This window comes from Tachypleus tridentatus, chromosome 12 (genome assembly GCF_004210375.1).
Source record: "Tachypleus tridentatus isolate NWPU-2018 chromosome 12, ASM421037v1, whole genome shotgun sequence".
Classification (NCBI taxonomy): Eukaryota; Metazoa; Arthropoda; class Merostomata; order Xiphosura; family Limulidae; genus Tachypleus; species Tachypleus tridentatus.
The window spans coordinates 30,101,951-30,127,171 of NC_134836.1; the positions used below are offsets into that span (position 1 = coordinate 30,101,951).

The 25,221-nt window shown below is 33.3% G+C and overlaps 1 protein-coding gene across 1 annotated transcript in view; it reads left to right on the plus strand.

Moving 5' to 3' along the window:
- The first annotated feature begins 345 nt into the window (after window positions 1-345).
- The window catches only part of LOC143234727 (regulating synaptic membrane exocytosis protein 2-like), a 56,376-nt gene continuing 31,500 nt past the window's right edge, over window positions 346-25,221 (plus strand). Inside the window, exons 1-7 of the mRNA XM_076472287.1 lie at window positions 346-516; window positions 1,165-2,614; window positions 7,085-7,153; window positions 18,382-18,498; window positions 19,669-19,789; window positions 22,152-22,228; window positions 24,105-24,169. Of these exons, the coding sequence (XP_076328402.1) occupies window positions 487-516; window positions 1,165-2,614; window positions 7,085-7,153; window positions 18,382-18,498; window positions 19,669-19,789; window positions 22,152-22,228; window positions 24,105-24,169 (1,929 nt within the window). The 5' untranslated portion in view covers window positions 346-486. The remainder of the gene's footprint in view (window positions 517-1,164; window positions 2,615-7,084; window positions 7,154-18,381; window positions 18,499-19,668; window positions 19,790-22,151; window positions 22,229-24,104; window positions 24,170-25,221) is intronic.

Consider the following 25,221-nt stretch of genomic DNA (forward strand, 5'->3'; position numbering starts at 1 on the left):
GATCAAACCTTTAGGTAAAATGAATTCAACGTCTCGTTAGTGGCCTGTTCGTTTGTTATTTTCTTAGCGCAAAGCTACACATTAGGCCGTCTATGACCTGTTCGTCATGGAGAATGGAACCTCGGGTTTTAACGCTTTTGGTTCATTAATTTAATTCTTGACCTGCTAGGGATGTAACTCATGTAGCTTGTAACACTAAACAGTATTTCAAATTTCAAAATCTTAAATAATGTATCCAAAAATTTGAAGTTGAGTAATGAGTAAGAAAAATAATGTTTATATGTCCGCCGACAAACCGCTGACTTTTACCGGTAGTATCTTTGTGCTTAGCTACAAACAACCGAAACCGTTTTTTACTTAAAAATAAACAGACTGTTTAAAACACATCTTATTTTTTCTGCTTTCTTGTAGGAGTGGAAGTGTAGTTTCTGTAGAAGAAGGCAGGGACAAGATCGTTTAGGTGTAGAACCTCCGCCAGGTTCAGGCATGAATCGTGTTCCGTCAGTTCGTCGTATGGTAACATCATTTACAGATATTGAGAAAAATTCACTTTTTTTGTAGAAAACAGATACTTGTTTTGTCTTTAGGAAATTTAACACGACCTTACTATTAATCAGTTTCTTCTTCATGAAACTTAGCGCAACTTTACTGGTACTAGTTTCTTCTTTAGGAAACTTAACACAAGCTTACTGAAACCAACTGCTTTTTTAAACGAAGTACAAATAGAAACCCGTAAGTTACATGCATAATAAATATTCACACAATTTTGTCATCCACTAAACATTGCATTAAAAACTGTGATTTTATGTATTTTAGGTTTAAAATGGTTCCCAATTTATTGATAATTATTAAACTTAAAGTCTCAATTTTAATGCTTACAGAACCATGATTTGTAATCATTTTCGCCATTATTGTTTACAGAAGGTTTATTAATCATTCAGAGACGTTATCTGCTTATCAACATCATATAGCTTTCGAATCATTAGAAACAATACTTTAAAAAGTCGCAAATATATTCCCTTACTGATTAATTTTTATATTAATCATAACTGCTTCGTTCTACCTTTATTAATAAATTTTACAGAGTCAGTTATGGATATTCTTCAGGGTTTTTCTTTTTCTTTTTTTAGTTTTTGAATTGAACACTTGAATCAATATTTGTAGGTACAGAAAACAAGCCAAGGAAACCAAAAGAATTCTATACCTAGTTTTAATTCGGACAGAAGGTACGGTGCTAAATCTAGTAGATTAATTAGTGATGACAATGCACAAGCCGTCATTGAGGATTTCAAAGTGTTAAGTGCTGGTCGAACGGCTGAAGTAAGAAGTAAAGAAAAATCAAAGAGGTGCGCGACAGGAGACGATCACAAGAGACAGAATATTTTCAAAGTAAACAATGGTAATTCTCCACTTAAGAAACAAAGCTCTACTGATGTACCAAAAACGATGAAAAAAAGGGGAAAACTTCCTAATGCGCCGTTATCTCCGGAGAAACATGCCCGAGAACAATATCTGTCATTCGAAACTCCGAGTGATCGCCGATCAACTCCAGAGTCGACTAATGACGCGATACGATCGAAGTTGTTGAGTCATAGTCTTTTTTCTCAAACAAAAGCACCTGCCGCCTCACATCGGACAACACATGTGGCCCACACAGACCTTGTTGAACAGCAAACCGACTCCTCTGCTTCTGAGAGTTCTTTGGGGGAATATTCTGATATTGAAGTGGAAGAACGAAGACGTAGAAATAGGATCAAAAGACGCTTTAAATTCCAGCGTCAGAAGTTTTGCATTGAAGAACCAGATTCGGATCCGCTCTATTATCGAAACAACCAACCACTGAACACAAACGTAACAGCATCCCTCGAATCTGGAGATACCCACGAGAGTTATGACTTTAAAAATACGTCAAAACGTCATCAGAATTTACGATTGCTTAGACCTACAGAAAAATCGCTCCGACAAATTGCGTCCGAAACTGCTTTGTATCTAAGGAGATTTAGTTCTGAAAGTTCGGACATGAGTGACGCCAGTGGAAATGTATCTACACAGAGTGATGAAAGTGGTCACAGAGCAACTTTTGGTGGTTATCAGAGTAGTGGAAAACTTGCAGTTCAAAGTACCAGAAGCAAACAAAATGATCTAAAACAATGTAGTGTTCCATGTATTGAAAAAGAAAGATTTTTCAGTTCATCGAAAATAGTCAAAGATTCTCCACCCCCTGATGATAAATTCCTTTTTTCTTCAGACAAGTCATGTTCAATGGGTGATGGGCATATTTTCAATCCATCAGTTCCGACCTTTAGGAGAAGTATTCCTTGTGTACTGGTAGATTCGGTCGTTGATTATAAAAGATCAATATGTGGACCTCCTCTCACAGCCAGTCTCTGTATTAAAGAGGATCCTTTTCCAAGAAGAAACAGTACAGGAAGAACTCTTCCTCAACTCCCTGTACCAGAAAACCAGTTAAGCGTACAGCCCATGACCCAAAGCAAAACTCGCAGCACCCATTCTCTTGACCTCCCTAGAACAGAAACTGGGTGGACTGAACGAAGGGCATCAGCTCCTGAAAGAGAGAACATCAGAATTGACGATGTGGATGCTAATCGTAACGGTAAGAAATAACTTTTGACCTAGTATGCTAGTAACTCTTCTTGGGTTTGGTAGTTGAGAAGCCTCTCCTGATTTGCAACCCATTACTGTTTCAAGAAATGTAGATCCGCCCTATGGAACTGTTGATGCATTAAGAGAGTGATAGTCAAATCCCACTGTTAAACTGGATTAGTCCACGAGCTGAAATTTGGTGGTGTTGACTAATTATCTTCTTTAGTACAAATCACTTAAGTACAGTTTTCTTGAACATTCATAACACATGTTTTTTTCACATAATGCTCTTGTTTGCACCCGTGTTATATCGTACATTAAATACGTAACAGTACATTAAAAATATACAAAAACACTTACTGGAAGCCCAAATAACGTTTATGACGTCACTCAACTCCCCTTATATATAAATCACTTAATTACACCACCGACAAAAACGTTAATCTTTCGAAAGTGAAATACATGAACCATAATATAGATTTTATATTCTCTAAAATTAGTAATTTATATAGTTTGGCCTCCTGGCACAATGTTTTTCATGTTTGATAAATTATCACATTCATAACAAATCAAACACAAAAATAAAACATTCATCAATCAAAACAAGATAATACAGAGAAAGATGGTTGTAGTATGTAACTTTTATCAAAACTTCTCTCGCATTAGACAACATATCCACTTAACAAATTCGTATAGAACTTTATTTACCAAACGTTATATAGTAGCACACAACCTCCAAAATAACTTTATTTGCCAAACAGTATCTGTTAACACACAATGTACAAGAGAGCTTTATTTACCAAACATTATCTAGTAACAAATCTCCTATAAAATAACTTTATTTACCAAACATTATCTAGTAACAAACCTCCTACAAAATAACTTTATTTACCAAACATTATCTAGTAACAAATCTCCTACAAAATAACTTTATTTACCAAACATTATCTAGTAACAAACCTCCTACAAAAAAATAATCTTTATTTACCAAACATTATCTAGTAACAAACCTCCTACAAAATAACTTTATTTACCAAACATTATCTAGTAACAAACCTCCTACAAAATAACTTTATTTACCAAACATTATCTAGTAACAAACCTCCTACAAAATAACTTTATTTACCAAACATCTTATCTAGTAACAAACCTCCTACAACAAACTTTATTTGCCAAACTTTATTTACCAAACATTATCTAGTAACACACAACCTCCTACAAAATAACTTTATTTACCAAACATTATCTAGTAACAAACCTCCTACAAAATAACTTTATTTACCAAACATTATCTAGTAACAAACCTCCTACAAAATAACTTTATTTACCAAACATTATCTAGTAACAAACCTCCTAGTAACAAACCTCCTACAACATAACTTTATTTACCAAACATTATCTAGTAACAAACCTCCTACAAAATAACTTTATTTACCAAACATTATCTAGTAACAAACCTCCTACAAAATAACTTTATTTACCAAACATTATCTAGTAACACACAACCTACAAAATAACTTTATTTACCAAACAAGATAAAGTTTATCATCTAAAGTAACTGTCTTACTCAGTTATCGTAGGAAGTAACTTAAAACACAATATAGTTAACTAGCCTTGTAATAATCGACGATATTGAAAACAAACTAAAATATGTTTATTAACTCGTTACTTATTATCCGATTACATTATCCAAACAATATGTGAAAGTAGAAAACTCTTTAAACAGATCAGTTGAAAATAAACAAACTGAAAGCTTTTCTCGTGCTATAGTGATTAATCGCCAATACTTAGGTACAAACATTAGGTACATTAATGATTATTGGCAGCTTTTGGGAAATTTTGTAAAAAGTAATTGTATCTAAAAATTGGTAAATGTCCATAACTTATCTTTCTAAAGGATGCTAATAACCAGATCAGTTTGAAAATAACAATGTTCAAATAAGAACAAAATAAAGTAACAATATGGGCATAACAATATTAGGGTAACAGTACAAGAAAAATTGGTTTGTTTTGAATTTCGCGGAAAGCTACGCGAGGGCTATCTGCGATAGCCGTCCCAAATTTAGCAGTGTAAGACTAAAGGGAAGGCAGCTAGTCATCACCACCCACCGCCAACTCTTGAGCTACTCTTTTACCAACGAATAGTAGGATTGACCGTCACATTATAACGCCTCCACGGCTGAAAGGGCGAACATGTTTCGTGTGACGGGGATGCAAACCCGCGACCCTCAGACTACGAGTCGAGTACCTTAACCATCTGAACATGCCGGACCCTGTACAAGAAAGAAGAAGGTCAAATACGGAAAAACTTGTTAGCTGTAAATCAACTTTCGTAAACGTTTATGAGATGTGTTTGTTTTAGAATAAAACCTGAATGCATTCTTCCCTTAGTCCAATATACCTAAATTTAGAAATGATTAACTTGAACTTTTTTTAGCTTGATAATGCAGTTTCTAATGACATAATCAATTGTGATGAGAAAAGTATCGTTTAAGAATGGAAGAAAATAAACGTATATTTTTAAGTGTTTTTTTTTAAACCGAACATAAATAAAATGAGTAAGCTGGTGAGCTGAACGGATAATGAAAGGTCCACGTTTCGAGCCCATGATAATTGTGTGTGTTTTCTAAAAGAAAGCGACATTGGGCTATCTGCTGTGTCCATCAAGGGGAATAGAACTCTTGATTTTAGCATTGAAAATCCGTAGATTTACCAGTGTACCAACAGGGGACCACATGATAAGCCGCTGAATAGCTCCACACTTTCACTTGTGATGCGTCATTGTGTTGCTAATGTGAAAAAAAGCAGACCTGCAAACCAGTTAAATGGTTACTTCTGACAAGTTGTCCCCTCACCTTGGTCAGTAATTGAAAATTAGGGATGGTTTTGCTTGATCCTTAAGGTCTCTGACTTGACCTTTCACCCTATGCATGTAAAACACCATTCAGGTTAGAGATACTAATAATAACGATGTCAACATATATTTTTGTCCATCAGTAGACCAAAGTATATTTAGAAATAGTTGTAATATATTCAACTTGAATGGTACTTTTGTGGATTAACACTAAATCTATGAACTTACAAAGCTAAAATCTGAGGTTCGATTTTCCACGATTTACAGAGCACTTAAAAAGACAACCATAAGACTATTTTTCGGCTATCCATCTTTTGACGTCTCCAAATGTTGTCCGGAGGAAAAGGCTTCGCATATAATTTCAGCAACAGATATTTCCTCATTATTAAATACCTGTAACAATATTAACAGTTAGGCCAGTCGAATGTTGTGCTCATTCAAAGAAGTTCCAACCTCTATATCTAGAACTAACTCATACTATTAGTGGTAAAATTAGTTTTAAAACCAAGACAAATTTAATGTGAATACAGAAAGTTTCAAGGCTGTTCAAGATTTAGAAAAAAAAATCTCCGAAAAATAATATGCATCTTACACAGGTAGTTTTACTTACTGTTTTTATACGTGTATAAAAATAATCGTTAAAATGGAACTTTCGTAAAGACAAATTTAATATTTCTCAAGCATTTTTTGTAGCTTAATAATTCACAGTAGGCACTTTTTTAGCTACTACACCGTTTTTACAGTCGGGTGCTTATTGTATTAAAACCTCTTACAAAAATCAATCGAGCTCATAACTAAGAAAAGGATTACATTAATAGCAAGTATTAAAGTAACTTTATCTTTCAAAAAACAACATTTGAGGATATTACCTCTAACTTGCAGAAAATTCTGAAGCGCTGATATTTAGCTTTGCTCATAATGGCTGAGTAAGGCTTAATATATAGCGTTTCAGGATGCTCTCACGTAATTCAAAGACTAGCCACCAGGGTTAACTATACACACCAACGATTATTGGTAGCTTTAAGAAAATGTCTTTAAAAATTGGTCAAATAATGATGTAATATCGAAGGGTTCGAGGTCTGAGACATGATATTGCCAAAAACTCTGGATGACAACGCGTAGTTGTCATTGTGTTATAAAAGTGACAGCTAATTTTAGGTTATATCTTTTTTTTCAGCTTTTAAATTATTAAAAAGTATTCTGTTACAGTTTTTCACCTCTTGAGGGTGTTTTATTTCAGTCATTACGTCTTTATATGTATTTCATTTCCGTCATTAAATCCTAACGTGTATTTGATTTCAGTCAATAAAACCTAAGACTTTGATCACTACAGTTATTTAAATGTAACGTATAATTCACTGGAATTCTTAATCTGTATTTCGTAACAGTTAATATTATTACAAATAATCATCGTTTGGATACAAAAGCAACGACGTTTACGTCGTGTTAATTTTTGTTTTAAAACAGTATTTTATTATGGATATTATAGCCGTAATATATAAAGAATTTATTTGCAAAACGAAATGTTATTGATTGATGCAATCATATATATATATATTTGAAGTCAGTTATTTGGAATTGAAATAAAAACGATAATTTAAACTAATTTAAGATCTATTTTGACAGAAAGCCGTGGGGAAAATTCTCAACACCAGGTTTCTATGGTAATGCTCCAGCGTGACCCAAACGAATCAGGTAAAAAAATAATTTTCTTAGACAATATTTATTTTATTACTGTCAGCAAGGTGGTGCGAAAAATAAAGAAATCCAATAACAAATTGTTATTAATTCCTGAGATACAGTATTGTTTACACACTGTTCTCTACTGGCGGAGTTCAATTCTACACCTTACTGGTTGGAAACAGTAATTTTCTACGTTAAATACATTGCAAACCAACAATAATTAGTGGAATTAATCGTCATATTGATAACGGTATTTTTGTTTTTATTTGCATATTTGTATTATTAATGTGTTATTAGGGACACTGTAAACAACAAAATTTCTGGGCCCAAAAACAGGTTAGTACAAAAACTTTAGGTAACCAGTAACAGATTGAATCGTTAATTCTAGAGTTTGGCGTTTATTTAGTATGATTAAGAACTTAAGTATTTGGTGCCTAATGTCGTTGACAAAAGAAATATTTACAGACTTAAAACGCTAAGATCCGAGGTTCAATTCCCGTGATGGGCAGAGAACAGATGGTCTATTATGTATCTTTGTGCTAAATCAAACAAAGACGCAAACGTATGATGTCTTATAAACATGTTTATAATTACATCTGATGTTCTTACAATAGCATTTCTTTGTTTCATGGTAGCAAATAAATTTGATGTTTTCACTGATTTCTGTACACCGTATTATCCTTAATATCTTGTAGCAGATTTTTGCTGAATTTTGTATATCTACTTTTCCTTAATATATTGTAGCAGGTTTCAAGAATAACAGTTTTACATCATAATTCATCGTCCAATTCGGTACGAGCTGAGTTAAACTCTACCTACTGGCCCATTCGTCAAGTAAACACAAAAAAAAAGGGAACCCTCGATAGTAGCTACGCTTGAAATTGTTTTAGGCAAGTTTGTTTGTTTGTTTTTGAATTTGTCTCAAAGCTACTCGAGGGCTATCTGTGCTAGCCGTCCCTAATTTAGCAGTGTAAGACTAGAGGGAAGGCAGCTAGTCATCACCACCCACCGCCAACTCTTGGGCTACTCTTTTACCAACGAATAATGGGATTGACCATAACATTATAACGCCCCCACGGCTAGGATGGCGAGCATGTTTGGCGCGACGGGGATGCGAACCAGCTACCCTCAGATTACGGTTTTAGGCAAGATTATAATAAATTAATCTCACAAACCTGTGTAATTAAACCTCAAATCGATCAATAGATAACAGAACTATGAGCTAAAAGTTTGTACTTGATAAAGCAAAACAAAAACTTATAATTATTCTATGAGACGCTCAGCCGCGACTAAAAAATAAACATATGTTCTGAAAAAGAAGGCAGCGCTCCTGTTACCTGTTTCTCACTGGATACTCTTCTATAAACAAATCGCGGTCCATCGTAACGATCTAGACTACTAAACTCTTCACAAGGTATTTTCTAGCTATAAAAAATACAAATACAGTTTACAGTTCCGAGACAGAGGGCTGTTTGTAAGCAGTGTTCTTAACGATCAGTTACCGTAAATGTCGTTAATCCATCAGTAATGTAAGGGCTAAGTACACCAGTGTTGATAACGTGGAGAAAACAGGCCTCCTAACTAATAAAATGGCTAATTTGTTCGAAGATGGTGATAAAAATGAGATTACTTTTGGAATCGCAAAGTGCATAGAACTAATTAACGGTTTTTTTATTAGGTGTGTTAACTGAATACATCAGCAAGAGTAAACAAACAAAACTTAGTACACTAAAATTTGAAGCTTGATCCATAGATTGGGTACAGAACAAAAATATACCATTATGCAGCTTTGTGCTTAATAGACAATAAAAGTTTTAAAATCGTTAAGCGTAAGAAACCGGTAAACATTATTTGTTTTTAATTGTGTTAAATGAAGAATACAGAACCAACAAGAGTTTTTAAATTAGAAGTTCCATTCCTACAGTGGATGCAGTGAAAACAGAATATTGTATGGCTTCTTATTTAATAGCCAACAAAATATTTTTAATTACAAAACACGTATGGGCTTTGAACTTTACTCGATAATATTTCTACTAACTGAGAAGACCAGCTGCAATAAGCAAGCATTTAGCAAACTAAAATCCAGAATTAGATCCTTTCGAGGATATAAAATAGATAAAGCATTTTGAAAATTTGTGCCTAATAACTAACATTTTTTATAATATAAACAAAAACGTTTCAACCTTTATATAGACCGTAATAAAAACAGAATTCAACCTCAAATTTTTGTTTCAAAATTCAGCACATGAACACACCTCGTTCCAGGATCTCACGTAGTATTGGAGAGAGTTTTAAACTCTTTATTAATATATTAATTTTTATCAGTAAAATGAAAAGTACATAATATCTCATCAACGTGTTTTTATCTTTTAAGTACCTTAACCCAGGGTTTCCCAAACTTTTTAGAACAGGGGAGCTCTATATCAGAAAAAAGAAACATTGCGGAGCCTTAGTAAAAAAAATACACTAAAAATAGAAACAATTGGTCACTAGCACCAGATAAAGTTTACTTCAAACTTTTAGAATATTAAGTTATTAAAATATGAATATTTAAAGATGACTTCTACTTCTTCAAATATTTCTGCTTGTAAAATTTATATTGGTAAATGTACAATGTGCTTATTTATTTATTAGTGGCTCGGATGGGTTTGCTTTTGTTCACAAAGTAGTTCAATATTTGGAGTTATGGTTGTTACTTGTAAGCGCAAATCATCTTCAATATTTAACCTGTTTTTGAATTTGGTCTTTGTGTCTCTATACGGTGAAAATGTTTGCTCACAAAGATGTGTTATTGAAAACGCATCAAAATTTTCAAAGCTCTGTTACTTATTTCAGGATATTCCATGGCCATTTGAATCCAAAATTGTGTAATTTCTCCCTGTTGAAATTTTGTTTTTAGGGTGTAATCAGTTGAAATTTCTATAAGCTGTTCTTTCTCTTTCAGAGGCAAATTGTTGGTATTTGCAGAGTCAACAAAAGGAATTGTAATCCACAGTAATTTTTCTAAATGAAAAAGGACGTACTTCCCAGTAGTTGTACACAAATCAGATTTGTACTGTAAGACTGAAACTTTTGCATCTTCACTTAAAGAAATTTCATTAATAAGTAAAAAAATCACCGAGATTTTCGAATCAATCAAGTTATTCCATAAGTATACATTCACCCCATAGTTTCAGCTTACGTTGAAGCGCTTCCATTTTACTCTGAGCTTTGAAGGATGTTACCCTGGTACCCTACATTGTAGCGCTCAATTCATTTAAATAGGCAAATAAGTCCAAAAGGTGAGCCAGTTTCTGTATCCAGCATTTGTTCCTTAATTTGTAGGCAAGTTCAAAATGGTATTCAGATAAAAAGAAACCTACCTTCTTACGCAGTTCGTAAAAACCGAGCAAGTACGTTTTCCCAAGAAAGTCATCGGACTTCAGTATAAAGCAGCAACTTTTCATGCAAACTTCCCACATCCTCACAGAGTAAACTGAAGATCCTCGCATTGAGTTGTTATGATTTTATACAATTAACTATTTTTATGACATCACCCAATACCTCTTTTAGGTCTTCTGGCATTCGTTTCATTGCAAGTGCATGACGATGAAGACAGCAGTGAATACTCTCGATGTCTCGATATCTGCTACCTCATCAGTGTAAATACTTGAGCAAAGCTGCCGTTGGATCTCATGTTCTTCTATAAATAAATCGATCAGTTTAGATATTTCTTCGCCTGTTGTTTAAGTAGACAAAGGTTTGCAAATTAGCATACCTTCTTCAAAACTAGCCTCGTGGATATAGCGAACATACACAAGCAGCATCGCATAACCTGCGACATCTGATGATTCATACATCTGAAGTGAAAAAGTTAAAAAAAATTGAGATTGTATTAACACTTTCATCGCAAGAACTTCCCCTAAGCTAAATATGATCGTCTGGCCACATCTTTGGAATAATATGCTGTTGGTTTTTATTTTAACCCTCTGAACGAATAATTTGTGCTCGTTTTTTACTGGTTTCCTCTAAAAAAGTGTTCTCGTTTTCTTAGTTTTAACTGCACGAAAACTTGCAAAATATCAAAATAATGTTTTTAGTATACAGATCATTCATTACAATTAAATCAATAGAAACAAGCCCCCACTTCTGGTGGTTTAACATTAAGTTTGAGGGATTGTTTTCGATTCCCCCTAGTTGATGTATCACAAACATCCTTTTATGTAGCTTAACAACAAAGAGAACGGATGTAAGGTTAACAACGACTTACAAGAGACGTACAAAATAAATATATCCATCTGAAAACACTCATCCATGGTTTGAGACCGCTGAATTAAACGTCATTGTTCTAAGAATATTTCTGACATGAATAATAGTTTTTAATTATGATACATGGCAAAAGAAATACTCTTAAGGTTTTTTACATTTTTTTAAATAGCTATATAATAATATCCGACACGAATTGTCTCTACTGTTGATTCACCATTTCAGTTTAAGTAAAAATGATACATAAAAGTGTGAAATGTTACTTGAATTTCACAACATATTTATAGCGATTATTGATATAATATAAAGGATATCGATAAAATATTTATCTGCAATGAGTCAGCGGTAATTTTCTGAACTTCCAACGCTTAAATCCGATGTTAGATTCCCCACGAAGAACAGAAAACTGATAGCCCATTGTGTAATGTTGCACTAATGACAACACGGTAAGTGAAAATTATTTTAAACAATATCCAGGCGGATAATAAACAAACGATATTGTATTTAACAAACATCTCAACCATGTAATGAACATTGTTGAACTATACCCCTTTCGAACAACAAAACTATTTTTTGAATTGCAGATATGTATAAATATACGTGTGTGTGTATAATAAATATTATAATGTAAATGATAAATTAAAAAATAAATATTTCTAACATTCCCAACTTATATGACTGTCTTCCGCTGGGACAGCGGTAAGTCCTTGCATTCGTACTACTAAGAGTAAGGGGTTTGATTTCCTTTGGTAAATACAACAGAAACCCTGTGACTTTGCTATAAGAAAACACGAATTATATTACTAAAACTCGGGTTTCGATACTCGTGTTGGGTAGTTCATTGTGTAGTTTTGTGCTTAACAAACAAACTTCTCACCATTGTACACAAATTTAGCTTTAATAGATTAGCCTACCACAAGACGGCGCTATCATTTCAGTAGCCAAACTGATTTTACCACGTCTAGATGAAAACATTTTTAGTAAGCCCCTCAGTGGTACAGTGGTATGTCTGCTAATTTATACTACAAAACCCGGGTTTCAATATCTGTGGTGGTCCGGCATGGCAAGGTGGTTAAAGCACTCGACTCGTAATCTTGGGGTCGCGGGTTCGAATCCCTGTCACACCAAACATGCTAGCCCTTTCAGCCGTTGGGGCGTTGTAATGTGACGCTCAATCCCATTATTCGTTTGTAAATGAGTAGCCTAAAAGTTGGCGGTAGGCGGTGATGATTAGCTGCCTTCCCTCTAGTCTTACACTGCTAAATTAGGGACGGCTAGCGCAAATAGCCCTCGAGTAGCTTTGTGCGAAATTCAAAACAAATCAAACCAATACCCGTGGTGGGCAGAATGCAGATAGCCATTTGCTTAATAACAAACAACAACCACTTTAGTAAAATAAAAAAGATAGAAAATGTATTTAACATTTGAAAAGTTAGAAACAAAAAATTACTTTCCGATTGTATCACTGCTCTAAGTACATATTTATTCAGCTCTATACACATATCTTTACCTCTTTTCATTTATTTACCCGAAAAGGAACTGAAAGCCACGTGGAAGTGTCACCTGTTTTAACTATTCACACCTTTGTACGTACACTCGTGTGTTATCTATGAAAAAGTAAGTGCACACTAAAATAAAGTTACGTTAGTGAACCTGTTTTTAATGTTGATAGGGATAACTGCTCCCTACCTCACATGACACTATAATTAATTGTAGCAATGTCACACCAGACAAGGAACCGTAATTATATATTCATCTCTTAGAATAGTGAGATAATAGTATTCAGCAAAGAAAACTTTCGCTGGATCTTTAACTGTATCACTCTGGAGAACCTTTATTTTCCAGTTTCGTTTAATAATATGTTGCTTATGTAACTAAGATAAAATAATGTTTGCATTGTACCTTTAACATAATAAACCATCTTGTTTGATTTAATTTTATGCAAAATTTAAAATTATGCTCGTATATGTTTTACAGGTCTGTTAATAAGTGCTGCCCTTAGGTTTATTATATATTAACATAATGATTTCAAGTTTGTCTGTCTGTCTTTGTGTTTCTGTAGAGGTATAAAATTTACAGGATTTAAGCGACATTTTAAAACTTTGATTTTTATTCGTTTAAATTCACATCAAGAGAATATACGATTAGTATTTCCTATATACATAAACGTGATAAGCGTGTTTTCTGAAGCATCAACCTAGATAGAAAATAGTACCACCTCTATTACTGAATAATAAATAAAGTGCGATTTCTTTAGAAGCACGGAAATGTGGTCAATAACAAGCTAGAATAGCCTAACATAACCACGTGCCGAGAAACAAGTGGGAAACCTACATTCCCTAATAATAGATAATAAAAGAACCGTGATTTTTTGTATGTATAAGAGTAAAATGAAATAGACTATTTCAACATGGGAGAGTATGATTTATAACATGCCAACAATACAATAGAGAATACTCAAATGTAACCACATGACAAGCATGAGATTCGAAAAGTTTACGAAAACTAACAAGGAATGACAACCTCTTTCTAAACCAATAGTAACGATTCAGTTCATATGTTTTGCTGCTTAGAGTTAACTTTCAACACAGTAACGCGTTATATAAAAAGTTAAAAACAAACTATAATAACAATTTTATTTCATGTTCTTTTACGCGAACCAATAGACTCGGATTATGCATTGCTAGTTTGTTAGGTGCAATGAATGGGTTTTATTAGGGATTTCTGGACTACTCTGCACTTTTAAGGAAGCCAGTAGTGAGGATATTCAATTTATATTTATAGCTTGCTGGTTAGAGAAAAACTTGAAGGTTATTCTAACGAAAGTTAAGAAACTAGAAAAGTACAAATAGAAACTGTAGGAAATGCCAGCATGACTTGAAGAGAAGCTTATGCACTTTTACCTTCAAGGGAGGCATCAGCTAAAACTGACAATGAAATTCAGAAAATTATAAAAGGCAGTATGAGAGTTACAATAAGTGAATCTTTTTGTAAAGATCCTATTCTACTGAGCAACAGATTTCAACCCTTTACTTATGTAGGAACTATTGGAACGAGGGAAAGCAAAAGAAATAGAGAAAGATATGGATTATGAGCTTTGAGAGGTTACAGATGACTCATTGCTTGTGGATATAATAGTGTGTGGGGTAAACAGGGGGATAAAAGAGTTTGATTATGCTACCCTGGAACATAGGTGGAAGACATAACTGATGAAACAAGAGATATAATGAGGGGGACCAGTAACAATGCACTTTTTGTTCTGTACATAGGGAGAGTAAGTAAGAGGAGCTAATTAACAACTACAAGGTGTTGATAAAAGCATTTCAAGGTAAAGGCCATAAAATAATTTTGTCAGGGATTGTGCCTAGAATTAATTGTAGAGATGAAATTTTTAGTAGACCAGGAGGGCTAAATGCTAGGCTGAAATTAATATGAAAGGATGAGTAGATTAACTGGTTGGACTTGTGATATCAGTTTAGTGAGAGGAGGGAACATTTTGGAATGGATGGTTTACACTTAACACTCCTACGAAAAGTGAAGCCTAATAGGCCCCAGAGCAACTTGAAAGGTTATTAATATTAGGCTAATAATTTTGTATTTAAATGAAATTGCCATTTCATTTGATTTCATTTCATTAAATCAAATCCTACTTTTCGTAGGAGTGTTAAGTAGGAAAGTTTTAACTCAGCTGTATGGGAAGTTTTAAACAAAGACTAGATATTGGTGAGGGCAAAGACAAACTAACTGAAACAAAACTGACATTTAGAGGAAAGCTGAGCATAGGAACTCAACATAAAAGTACTTATAAGAATGGGGTTAATTGTTATTGTTTCAATGTTAGAAGTATAAAAAATAAAATAGATGACTTTAGGGCACTGGTATGAATAAACAGTTTTTATGTAACAGGAATAACTGAAATATGGTTACATGTAGATTATTTTTATGACAGAAATTTCTGATGGATTATTTAATGTGGACAGAGTGGTAAAGATAGGGGAGGAGTGGCTTTGTATATAAAGTGTGAGTTACGTGCTGTAAGTTGAGAATATTAAGGATAATAGCAAGGAGATCAATTTGTTTTTATGTTAGTAGATATCAAGGGAAAAACTTACCAAGAATTTATTCCAGATCACCAGATGAACCTAATGAAATTAATGAGAAACTTTACAGTCAGATTAAGATTTCAGCTGTTAATAACATCATAATTATGAGTGATTTTAATATCAGGCATATTTATTAGAAATGCTATGTGAGAGAAAGGATTCTAGAAACTCTTCAAGATTGAGTTCTTCACCAGTTGATCAATGAACCAGTAGATACAATGCTGTTTTAGATTTATTCTAGTATATAAATGGTTGAAAGGGTGGAAATTGTGGAACACCTATGTACAAGTGATCATTTTTCTAATATATTTGATATTTTGCTGCATATGGAAATGAGAAATAAGAAACAGGAGAATGAGGAACAGGAATAACTAAAATATGGTTACATGTGGATTATTTTTATGACAAATGGGTTTGATTACAAACTTCAAAAAAGCAAATTTTGAAGTGATACAACAATAATTATCTGTTGTGAATTGAGCAGCTGAGTTATTTGAAAACACTAAGCAAATGTAAAAAAATGTTAAATATAAATTTGTAAACATTCAATACAAATTTATTCCTTACAAATAGAAAAAGGTGCTGCAAGTAAAAAAAAAAATCAGGTTGGTCACAAAGAGTACAAGAGATAAAATTAAAGAAAGCATCACAAACAGAAGATTATAGAATATCAAGAAAGCTGGTCAAATAGGAAATTAGGACATTCAAAAGGATGTGTGAAAAAAATTGGCAAAATCATACAAATTAACAGTAAAGATTTTAAGAACATTAAGGGTAAACAAAATGTAATGATGGGGATAAAACCCATGAGGGATGATAAAGGATGTCTAGAACCTGATCGTTACGAAATGTCTAGATTATTGAATTGTGCCCTTTTTTCAGCTTTTACTAATGAAAACAAATAGTATTCATTGTCTTGAGCAATTGATGGATGAAAACAAATTTGAACAAACAGTTGCATAGATTCTTATATTGTTAAAATAAAATTGGGAAGTTTAAAGAATAATAAGGTTCCTGGTCCAGATAATATTTCCCTGAACATTTTTAAGGAATTAAAGGACTTGCCTCATTTTTTTTATAAGTTCTTGAATAGTGGACACTTACCAACAGATTGGAAATTGGTTAATGTCACTCCTGTCTTCAAGAGAAGTAATAGAAGTTGTTCCAGTAACTGTAGCCCCTTTAGTTTTGCATCAATTGTGGGAAGGTTTGTAAAGTCTGATTAAAAAAAACACTTTGCAAAGTAATTTAACAAAGTTTGGAATTTTATTGGATAGTCAACATGGTTTCATTAATGGAAAATTTTGCCTTATAAATCTTTTGAGATGCTCTGAAAATGCTACTTCATCTGTATATAAGGCTATGAGTTTATATATTGTGTATCTGGATTTTCAGAAAACATTTGACCAAGTGCCACGTATACAGCTTGTAATAAAACGTTATCTCTGTAGATGTGGGGGACAAGTTAACTAATAGGATAGAAGAATAAAAAAAGCAAAGATTGTTTTTAATGTAGTTCAGTTCAATTGGATTAATGTTGCAAGTGGTGCACCTCAGGGCTCAGTCTTAGGACTAATGTTCCTATTGATTTACCTTAAAGACATAGTTGAAGAAATTTTCAATAAAATACTTTAAGTTGATGATGATATCAAAGTCTTGAGTTTTGCTGGCTGTGAATAGAATGCTGCTGCTTTACAAAAAGTTTCATATTATTTAGTGAGTTGGGCAAATAAATGCAAGATGGGTTTTAATTATGGCAAATTAAAGATATTGTATCTGAGTTATCATAATTTGAATTATAAAAATAATTTGGATTTGAATAGCCTTAACAGTGTCATAAAAGAGAAGAATCTTAGTTAAATGATTGGTCAATATCTTAAGGCATCCAACCAGTGTGCTGTTGCTAATAGTAGAGCAAGTAGAAGTTTAGGTTGTATCTACAGAAATATTGAATGCAAATCTAAAGAGGTTATAATTTAATTGTATATATATATATATATATGTATCCCTGGTTAGGCCACATCTGGAATTAGGTGTTCAATCTTGAGCTCCTTATCTTAAGAAATACATTAAATTGTTGGAAATGATTCATGGGGGGTTACTAAAATGACATCTGTGATGGACGGGCTGTCATATAAGAAAAGATTAAGATCATTACAATTGTTTTATCTTGGAAAGAGATGAGTTGGAGAGTATATGATTGAAGAGTTTAAGACTGTAAAAGAAATTCATAATGTTGATGTCAAGATACCAAATTTTAAACATCATCAAGTATAAGCAAGAAAAAGAACTTAAAACATCAACAAGTACAGCCAGAAAACAAAACCTTAAGGATAAAGTGCAGCCAAAAATCAAATCATAAACATTATCAAGTGTAGCCAAGATACCAAATTAATATATCGCATCAGAAAACATTTTGTCTTCTCAAAATCGATCAGTTTTTGGAAGCATCGCACATTCTACAAAATACTATACAATATTAAAAGGTAGCTTTTCTGCATATCCTTTCACTGCCACGTTATACTGGACTACAGTTATCAAATGACTGCTTGTTTTACATATTGAACAACAGTTTAATATAACGTATTTAACTTTCTTGCATGAAGTCAGCACAGTTAGCTCCTCAAAAGGTATGTACCGTGTTATCATTTATAAATACCTGATGCAGCAAGTTTATAAACCGCTACAGAAGTTGCGATGTTACTTTGTGTTTAGCTAAAAGTTGCGCAATGGGCTGCCTAAACAACATAATTTCTGCCTCAGGATTCAGACCTGGAACTGCAACGTTATAAGTTCAAAATATTATGGACACAGACATCGTTTTATTTTATGTTTTAAGTATTTATTACCTAACTCTTATACCTAAAATTTCAGTATCAGTTGTTTCTATAGTTAGAGGATTTGGCATGAAAGTAACAGGAGGAAAGATTTCAGGCGATGGCTGTTTGTATGCTTACGTCACTTGGACTGTTGCTGGTGGGATAGCGGAAAAGAAGGGCCTTCGACAAGGTAGTAACAAATTCTTTTCAGTATTATATTAAAAATATAATACTTAATTTCTCAGAAGTGTATCTAACAGATGAAATGATACAGAAGATTAACTGAAATACAGCCAGAAAGTAGTAGGCCTAGCATCTACAGGGTGGCCCGTAAGTCCCTACCCATCCATATATCTTATGTATCCAGTGTATCTGTGTGCTGTCCCTCATTCTCGCTGCATAATATTATACGACGCCATGTTACAATACGCTCTTCAAGTGTAAATGAGCTTACATTGGCCATATTTAAATGAAAAAAGAAACAAATTTATAATACATGCGTAATTGAATATAACATAATAACATATGGATAGGTAGAGACTTACGGGCCACACTGTATAATAAAAATTACATAAGCTGCACATTTTTCCACACTCCTTGTAATTTAGTCTCTCAGTTTCCAAATTATAATTACGTAAAAAATAGAATTTTGGATCTATCTTTTGTTTCCTACAAATAGATACCCAAAAGGTCTTTCGTATAATACCAGAATTTATCAGGACTTGGATAACGAGGGTGTAAAGAGTCTCTCTGAAACATTCTTTAAATATACTGTATAATACTTTAAAATTTAAATGTGTAAAGCTGGCAAAATACTGGAAATGAAGAGGCCTAATATCTGATATTAAAATCACATAATATACAATTTCTGTTTTTAAATCCTCTTCATTTGTCAAATGAGAAATGTGTGTTCCGTAGTAAACACTGATTATGTTTCAATGATAGTGTTATTTCCATTTGCACAATAATTTTGTAAGTAATATATCTGATTTTGACAATTATTTTCTAGAGTGTTAAATATGTCTTAGTTCCCCACTAACAGATAAAGTTTATTGCTGTTATTATTATTACAGGTACTGTTCATTGAATTTTTTTAAAATATTTTCAAATCATAACTGTAACGAAATATTAAATAAAAATCAAAATAACTGGGAAACAATTATTTACCTTATATATTTGTTGCAAAATCATCGAAGATCAATGAGCATTATGTGGAGGACTATGGGATAGGCAATCATTTTTGCCGTGAAACATTTTTAGTTTTATAGAAATATTACATTTGAAGTAGAATTAATGAAAGGGTATTTTTTATTATACTTACAACATAAGATGTAAATGTTTAATTTTTCTATTAACACAGGCGATTGTGTATTAGAGTGGAATGGCGTGTCCCTTGTTGATAAGACGTACGAAGAAGTGTCTTCTATTATTGAGTGTTCCACAAATACAGTTGACCTGTTAATTAAGAGGGCTCCCCGGAGGTGAGTAGTTGCTAGTTTGTCTGCAGGTGAGACAGTGGTAAGTCTACTGGCTTGCAACATTAAAATCTGGAGTTCGAAGTCCCGCAGTGGACACAACTAATAGCCCAATGAGGCTTTTCTATCAAATGAAAGGAAACAAACAACCTTAAAAATGAATACCTGAGTTTCGGTTTTGAAGAAAAAATAATTTTCAGTAACCATGCATGTAGAATAAACAAATGATAGATGTATATTATTCGAAATTATTACAAAATCAGAATTAATTATTTTAAGTCAATGCGTGTTTTTGTGTATGTTATCCCAATGTAGCACCATGCGCTGTTCGCGCTGTGTCCACGACGGAGATCGAACCTCAATATTTAGAGTTTTGATTTTGAAATGGAAACCAAAACCGAACGGCAGCGCAATTCTTCGTGGCTGCAAGCTATTAAAATAAAGGGCTGACCTTTTGATCGAAGTTTATTCTGCTAAATTACTAATATGTCTTTTAAATATTCTCGTTTGTTGGTGTTTGCTTAAGAGACGTAAAAATTGTTATGTGTAATTGAAGACAAATTTAGTGAGCTAGTAAATATGCTATCAAAAATTCTGCTGAAGTTTGTCCTAGAAGAAAAAAGAAGAAACGTTTATATTACCGATGTTTCATTCTTAAGAACTGAAGATAATTTTATGTTTCGGAGGTTTCCTGACTGACAATGCTCAAATCTAGTGTTTGATATTCGTAGTAGGCAGAGCACAGATAGTTCATTGTTTAATTTCGCGCTTAACTTCAAACATTCAAAACTGTTCCCTGGTGGATTAGAGTTATGCTTAAGAGCTCTTAATTCTAAAATTCGTTGTTCGATTACTGTAGTTAATACATCAAATGAGCCACCCTAGTGGCTCAGCGGTATGTTTTTACGGACTTACAACTCTAAAAACCTGGTTTTGATACCTGTGCTGAGCAGAGCACAGATAGCCCATTGTGTAGCTTTGTGCTTAATTCAAAACAACAACAAGATCAAATGTAGCCCACTGCGCAGCTTTACGATTAAATAAACAAAATTCTAGAGAACTGATTTTTCTTGGCCCTGCATGGCCAGGTGTTTAAGGCACTCGACTCGTTCGACTACTTGTTTAGTCCCCGTCGCACCAAACATGCTCGCCCTTTCAGCCGTGGGGGCATTATTATGTGACGGTCAATCCCACTATTCGTTGGTAAAAGGATAGCCTAAGAGTTGGCGGTGGGTGGTGATGACTAGCTGCCTTCCCTCTAGTCTTACACTGCTAAATTAGGAACGGCTAGCGCAGATAGCCTACATGTAGCTTTGCGCGAAATTCAAAATATAAAAATTATTTTTATATTGCTAACGCTTCTTATGAACAAGTAAGAATTATTTTGATATTATTGACGTTCTTTCTGAGCAAATTAGAATTATTCTATGTTGCTAACGCTTTATATGAACAAGAAATTGTTATTTTGATGCTAAAATATCCACTGATATTGTGAATTGTTTTAATTTAATATGTTAAGTAAAACATATCAGGTAATGGTGATCATTAAAGAAAAAGATACAGGTATTCTGTGTTACTATTTTCTATTTTTCATGTCTCCAAGTAGGTCAGTCATAATTTTACTAACTTTCATCGCTAAAATCATTAATTTGATTCTCCACGAAGTGAGCTCCCTGGTAGGACAGCATTACGTTTACTGTTTGACAACGTTAAAGTCGCTAGTCACAGCAGACATCTCAATGTGCCTTTTCTCTAAAACAAGTAAACTGTCTGTTTGTTTGTTTTGAATTTCGCGCAAAGCTACACGAGGGCTATCTGCGCTACCGTCCCTAATTTAGCAGTGTAAGACTAGAGAGAAGGTAGCTAGTCATCACCACCAACCGCCAACTCTTGGGCTACTCTTTACCAAGGAATAGTGGATTGACCGTCACATTATAATGCCCCCACGGCTGAAAGGGCGAGCATGTTTGGTGCGACGGGGACTAAACAAATAAACATATAAATTCTCATGGTGGATAAAGCTCAGATATCTTTTTTTTGTCACACAAAAAATAAATAAAATATTTTTATCCTTAAATACCATTGTATTATCTGTGAACTTATAACACTAAAATTTGATTTCTATACCTGTTGTAGGCAGAGCACACATAATTCTTTGGGTACCTTTGTGCTCAACATTTTCAATGAAAAATATATTGAAGACTATTTTTGTTATTTTCTACTGTTCTGTTAATAAAAATCCGTCCCTTGTTGTCGGTTTTTAAATTTCTCTTTTTCTTTGTCAGAACGAATGTATTTCATTCTCAGTGTATGAAATAAAATAAATTAATTTTGACTGTTGTACTAATTATAAAATATTTCTCAACAGAAGTATGAGCGATCAGCAAGAGAATAATGCACATCCTCAGCTGAAACATGCAACGTCGGGACTCATACTGGGAACAGGTGAAGAATATAATTTAATCATATGTTATCCAGCTCGGAGAATTATATAAAATAGTATATACGTTTGGGGAAACAAAGATGAAAGCCGTTATGTGGCGATTATTTATGTTCATGAGACGTTTTGGGCTCCACTAGATTAATCTTTTTTTTATTCTACTCTCATCTCGGGTGGCTCATTCATCTTGTCATCCGAGAGTACACAACGTTATATCCGACGTCTCTCCTTCGACAATAGACTTTTGTATCGTTGTGGAAATGTGAACTTGTTGAGCCTGTATTAATGTCTGAGGGATAGAGTTCAGTTTATAGAGCAGCATGTTAAGCTGTAAAGAATTGTGTTTTTTTTACTCGACGCGAAGAACTAGCGTTCCATTAAACTAGCAAAGTGCATCAAGATTAAAAAGCTCAAACTTAATTCTACAACCTTTGAAACTATGGGCTTTAGAAGCTCGACTCAACTGTGTTTGTACGTTTTGAATTTGGAGTATTTCCAACAAAGAGTGAATAACTTAAATTCATCAGGGAATGAATGCTTTATGTATCATTGAAACCCGTGTGTTTTAGAAACATAAAAGTTTCCTATTGTTGTTTTGTCAGATAGAATTTTGACGTTGGAGAGAGGGTGTGGTTTAATACTTGAACCTTCTCGAAAGTTTAGAAAATAGCTGAAATAATAAAAAAACGCAAGTTTGACTAGTGCAGATGAGTAATGAGTTGCTATGTTATTGTCAGGCAATTAGTTCATTCTGTGACGAATATCTAGTTAATATTTCAAGGAATAGGTAGATACACAAAATATATCGTACGTAGGAGAAGATTAACAAGTAAATGAAATTGTAATGTGAAATTAGGCTATCAATGAAAATTTGTAACACTAACTTGTAGAATTTGAAGTTCGAGAAATAAAACGTTTTTGTTATCATTACATACATCACACTTCGCATTTTTCATTAATCCAAAAGAATACGACCAAAATCAGAAAACATTACTACAGTGTATATATTTATATATGGGGTTTGAAGAATAATTAATCCGTATTGAAGGTAGATAATTAGACCACCTTCAGCGAGCGAATTAATCGCTCAAGAGCTTGTTAGTTAATCTTCTGTGAAATTATTTCTGTTCCATACTGTATTTCTATGCCCCTTATTAATTAAATATAACTTATTCAAACACAGGGAGCCTGCTTTCCTATAAACAATATTTACTAACATTTATTTATATAATTAGTGCTTTAATTTTTTTCTAAATTTTTTTTGACATTTTGTTCCCAAAATATATATTGTACAGTGCCATATACAAGAAAGCTGTGATAAAATATTATCATTTCTTGTTAAAATTCTCACCTAATTGTCTCATTTAGTTTGATGATATAGTTTTAATTTTTGTGCTCAGAAACCCAAATGCAAATAATCCAAATATCTGACAAGGAAAGATTTGAAAATATGTTAGTTTCGTTAAAGATACTGGACAGAATGTTTCATACATCTAATTTTTTGTTGTATACTTTTATTGTAAATATTATTCTGCATTATATATTTAGTCTATAAATTTAAGACTAACCTAAATACGTTAAATTGGCTGAACCTTCAGTGATATGTTTGGAATTCCGGCCGAAAATATCGCTAATCGTGTAGGTAGCCAATTCATGAAGCAGTGCATTCTAATATCTGTATTAAAAACACGGTTATGTATGCTAATTACCAAGCTAATAAATAGTTCCGATCTATATAGGCTCTGATCATAAGTTAATATGAATTTATATCACAGACTCTCAATCCGTGAACTACAGTTCTTTCAAATAACCTGAAGAAGGTTTTTCTTTCTTTTTATTAATGAATGTATCTAAAGTGTTACTATCTTTTCATCTTTTTAGATCACGATTTCGAATCCGACATCCAAACTACGTTTCCAAATAAAAGAAGACTGCCAAAGACTCCTGTGAGTCCCGTTTATATTACGTTTCTGGTTGTTTTTTCAGCAAAACTTCATCTCGATAATCATAAAACTAAAGATTTCATTGTATCTAGGACGGCTCGTATGGGTATTAACACTCTTACCGATAAAGCAGAGAACAGTTTCGACTATGTTAGGTCATTTTCAGGTTAACCTGAATCCTGAGATATATTTTTACTTCAAGTGGGTTTCTCGTCATCACAAATTAAAGATTTAACTGTATCTCTTATATTTTAACTCCTTATAATAGAAGTGTACAGACTTACAACGCTAAAATCAAAGGTAAATCCTCCGTAATAGACAGAATGTAGATATCTCATTATGAAGTTTTACGCTAACATAAGAACAGCATTCTTTCTGTCATAATAATACATTGTGTTAAACTGTATAATATAGATTATTTACTAATAAATACAAATATCAAACAACCAACCTCAATTTCTGCGTCTACCTGATAACTGCAACTTAAAACATTATTTAACAGAACCTATTTGGTCCGTTTTTGTTACCAGCACTGCTATACCATTTATTACTGTAGGACCTTCCTGGACTATTCCAGCTAGGTCATCAGAAAATCCAGATCCAGAATGTATCTGTTCTGTTCAACAACACAATTTAAAAATCAACGGAAAGGTGTGCTTTTCATGAAATAATTTCCAGAGTGAAAGGATAGAACGTTGAGTAACAAACTATTTATCTTGCTATAGTTTAACGACATTAAATAACTTTCTAGCTGAGAAATGTAAAACTATAAAGTATTGGTAGCTGCATTACCCAACAGGTTCAGAGTTACCCATAAGAAGGAAGTATGCAGGTTAAATCTCTGGGACAGAGTATAGAAGAAAAAAGAGACTTAAATTGAATTTGAAAAAAACAAATTGGAAGTCTTGTCCAGCTATCTCAGTTGGATGCTTCACATGAAGCCATACGCCATGCTACAAGATGATTTCGCGGATTTGTTTGAGGCAAAGTAGGTACACGTTTTTAAAAGAAGCGCTGCAGTTGGCAGTGAAAGTCTGAGACAAACAAATAAAGAC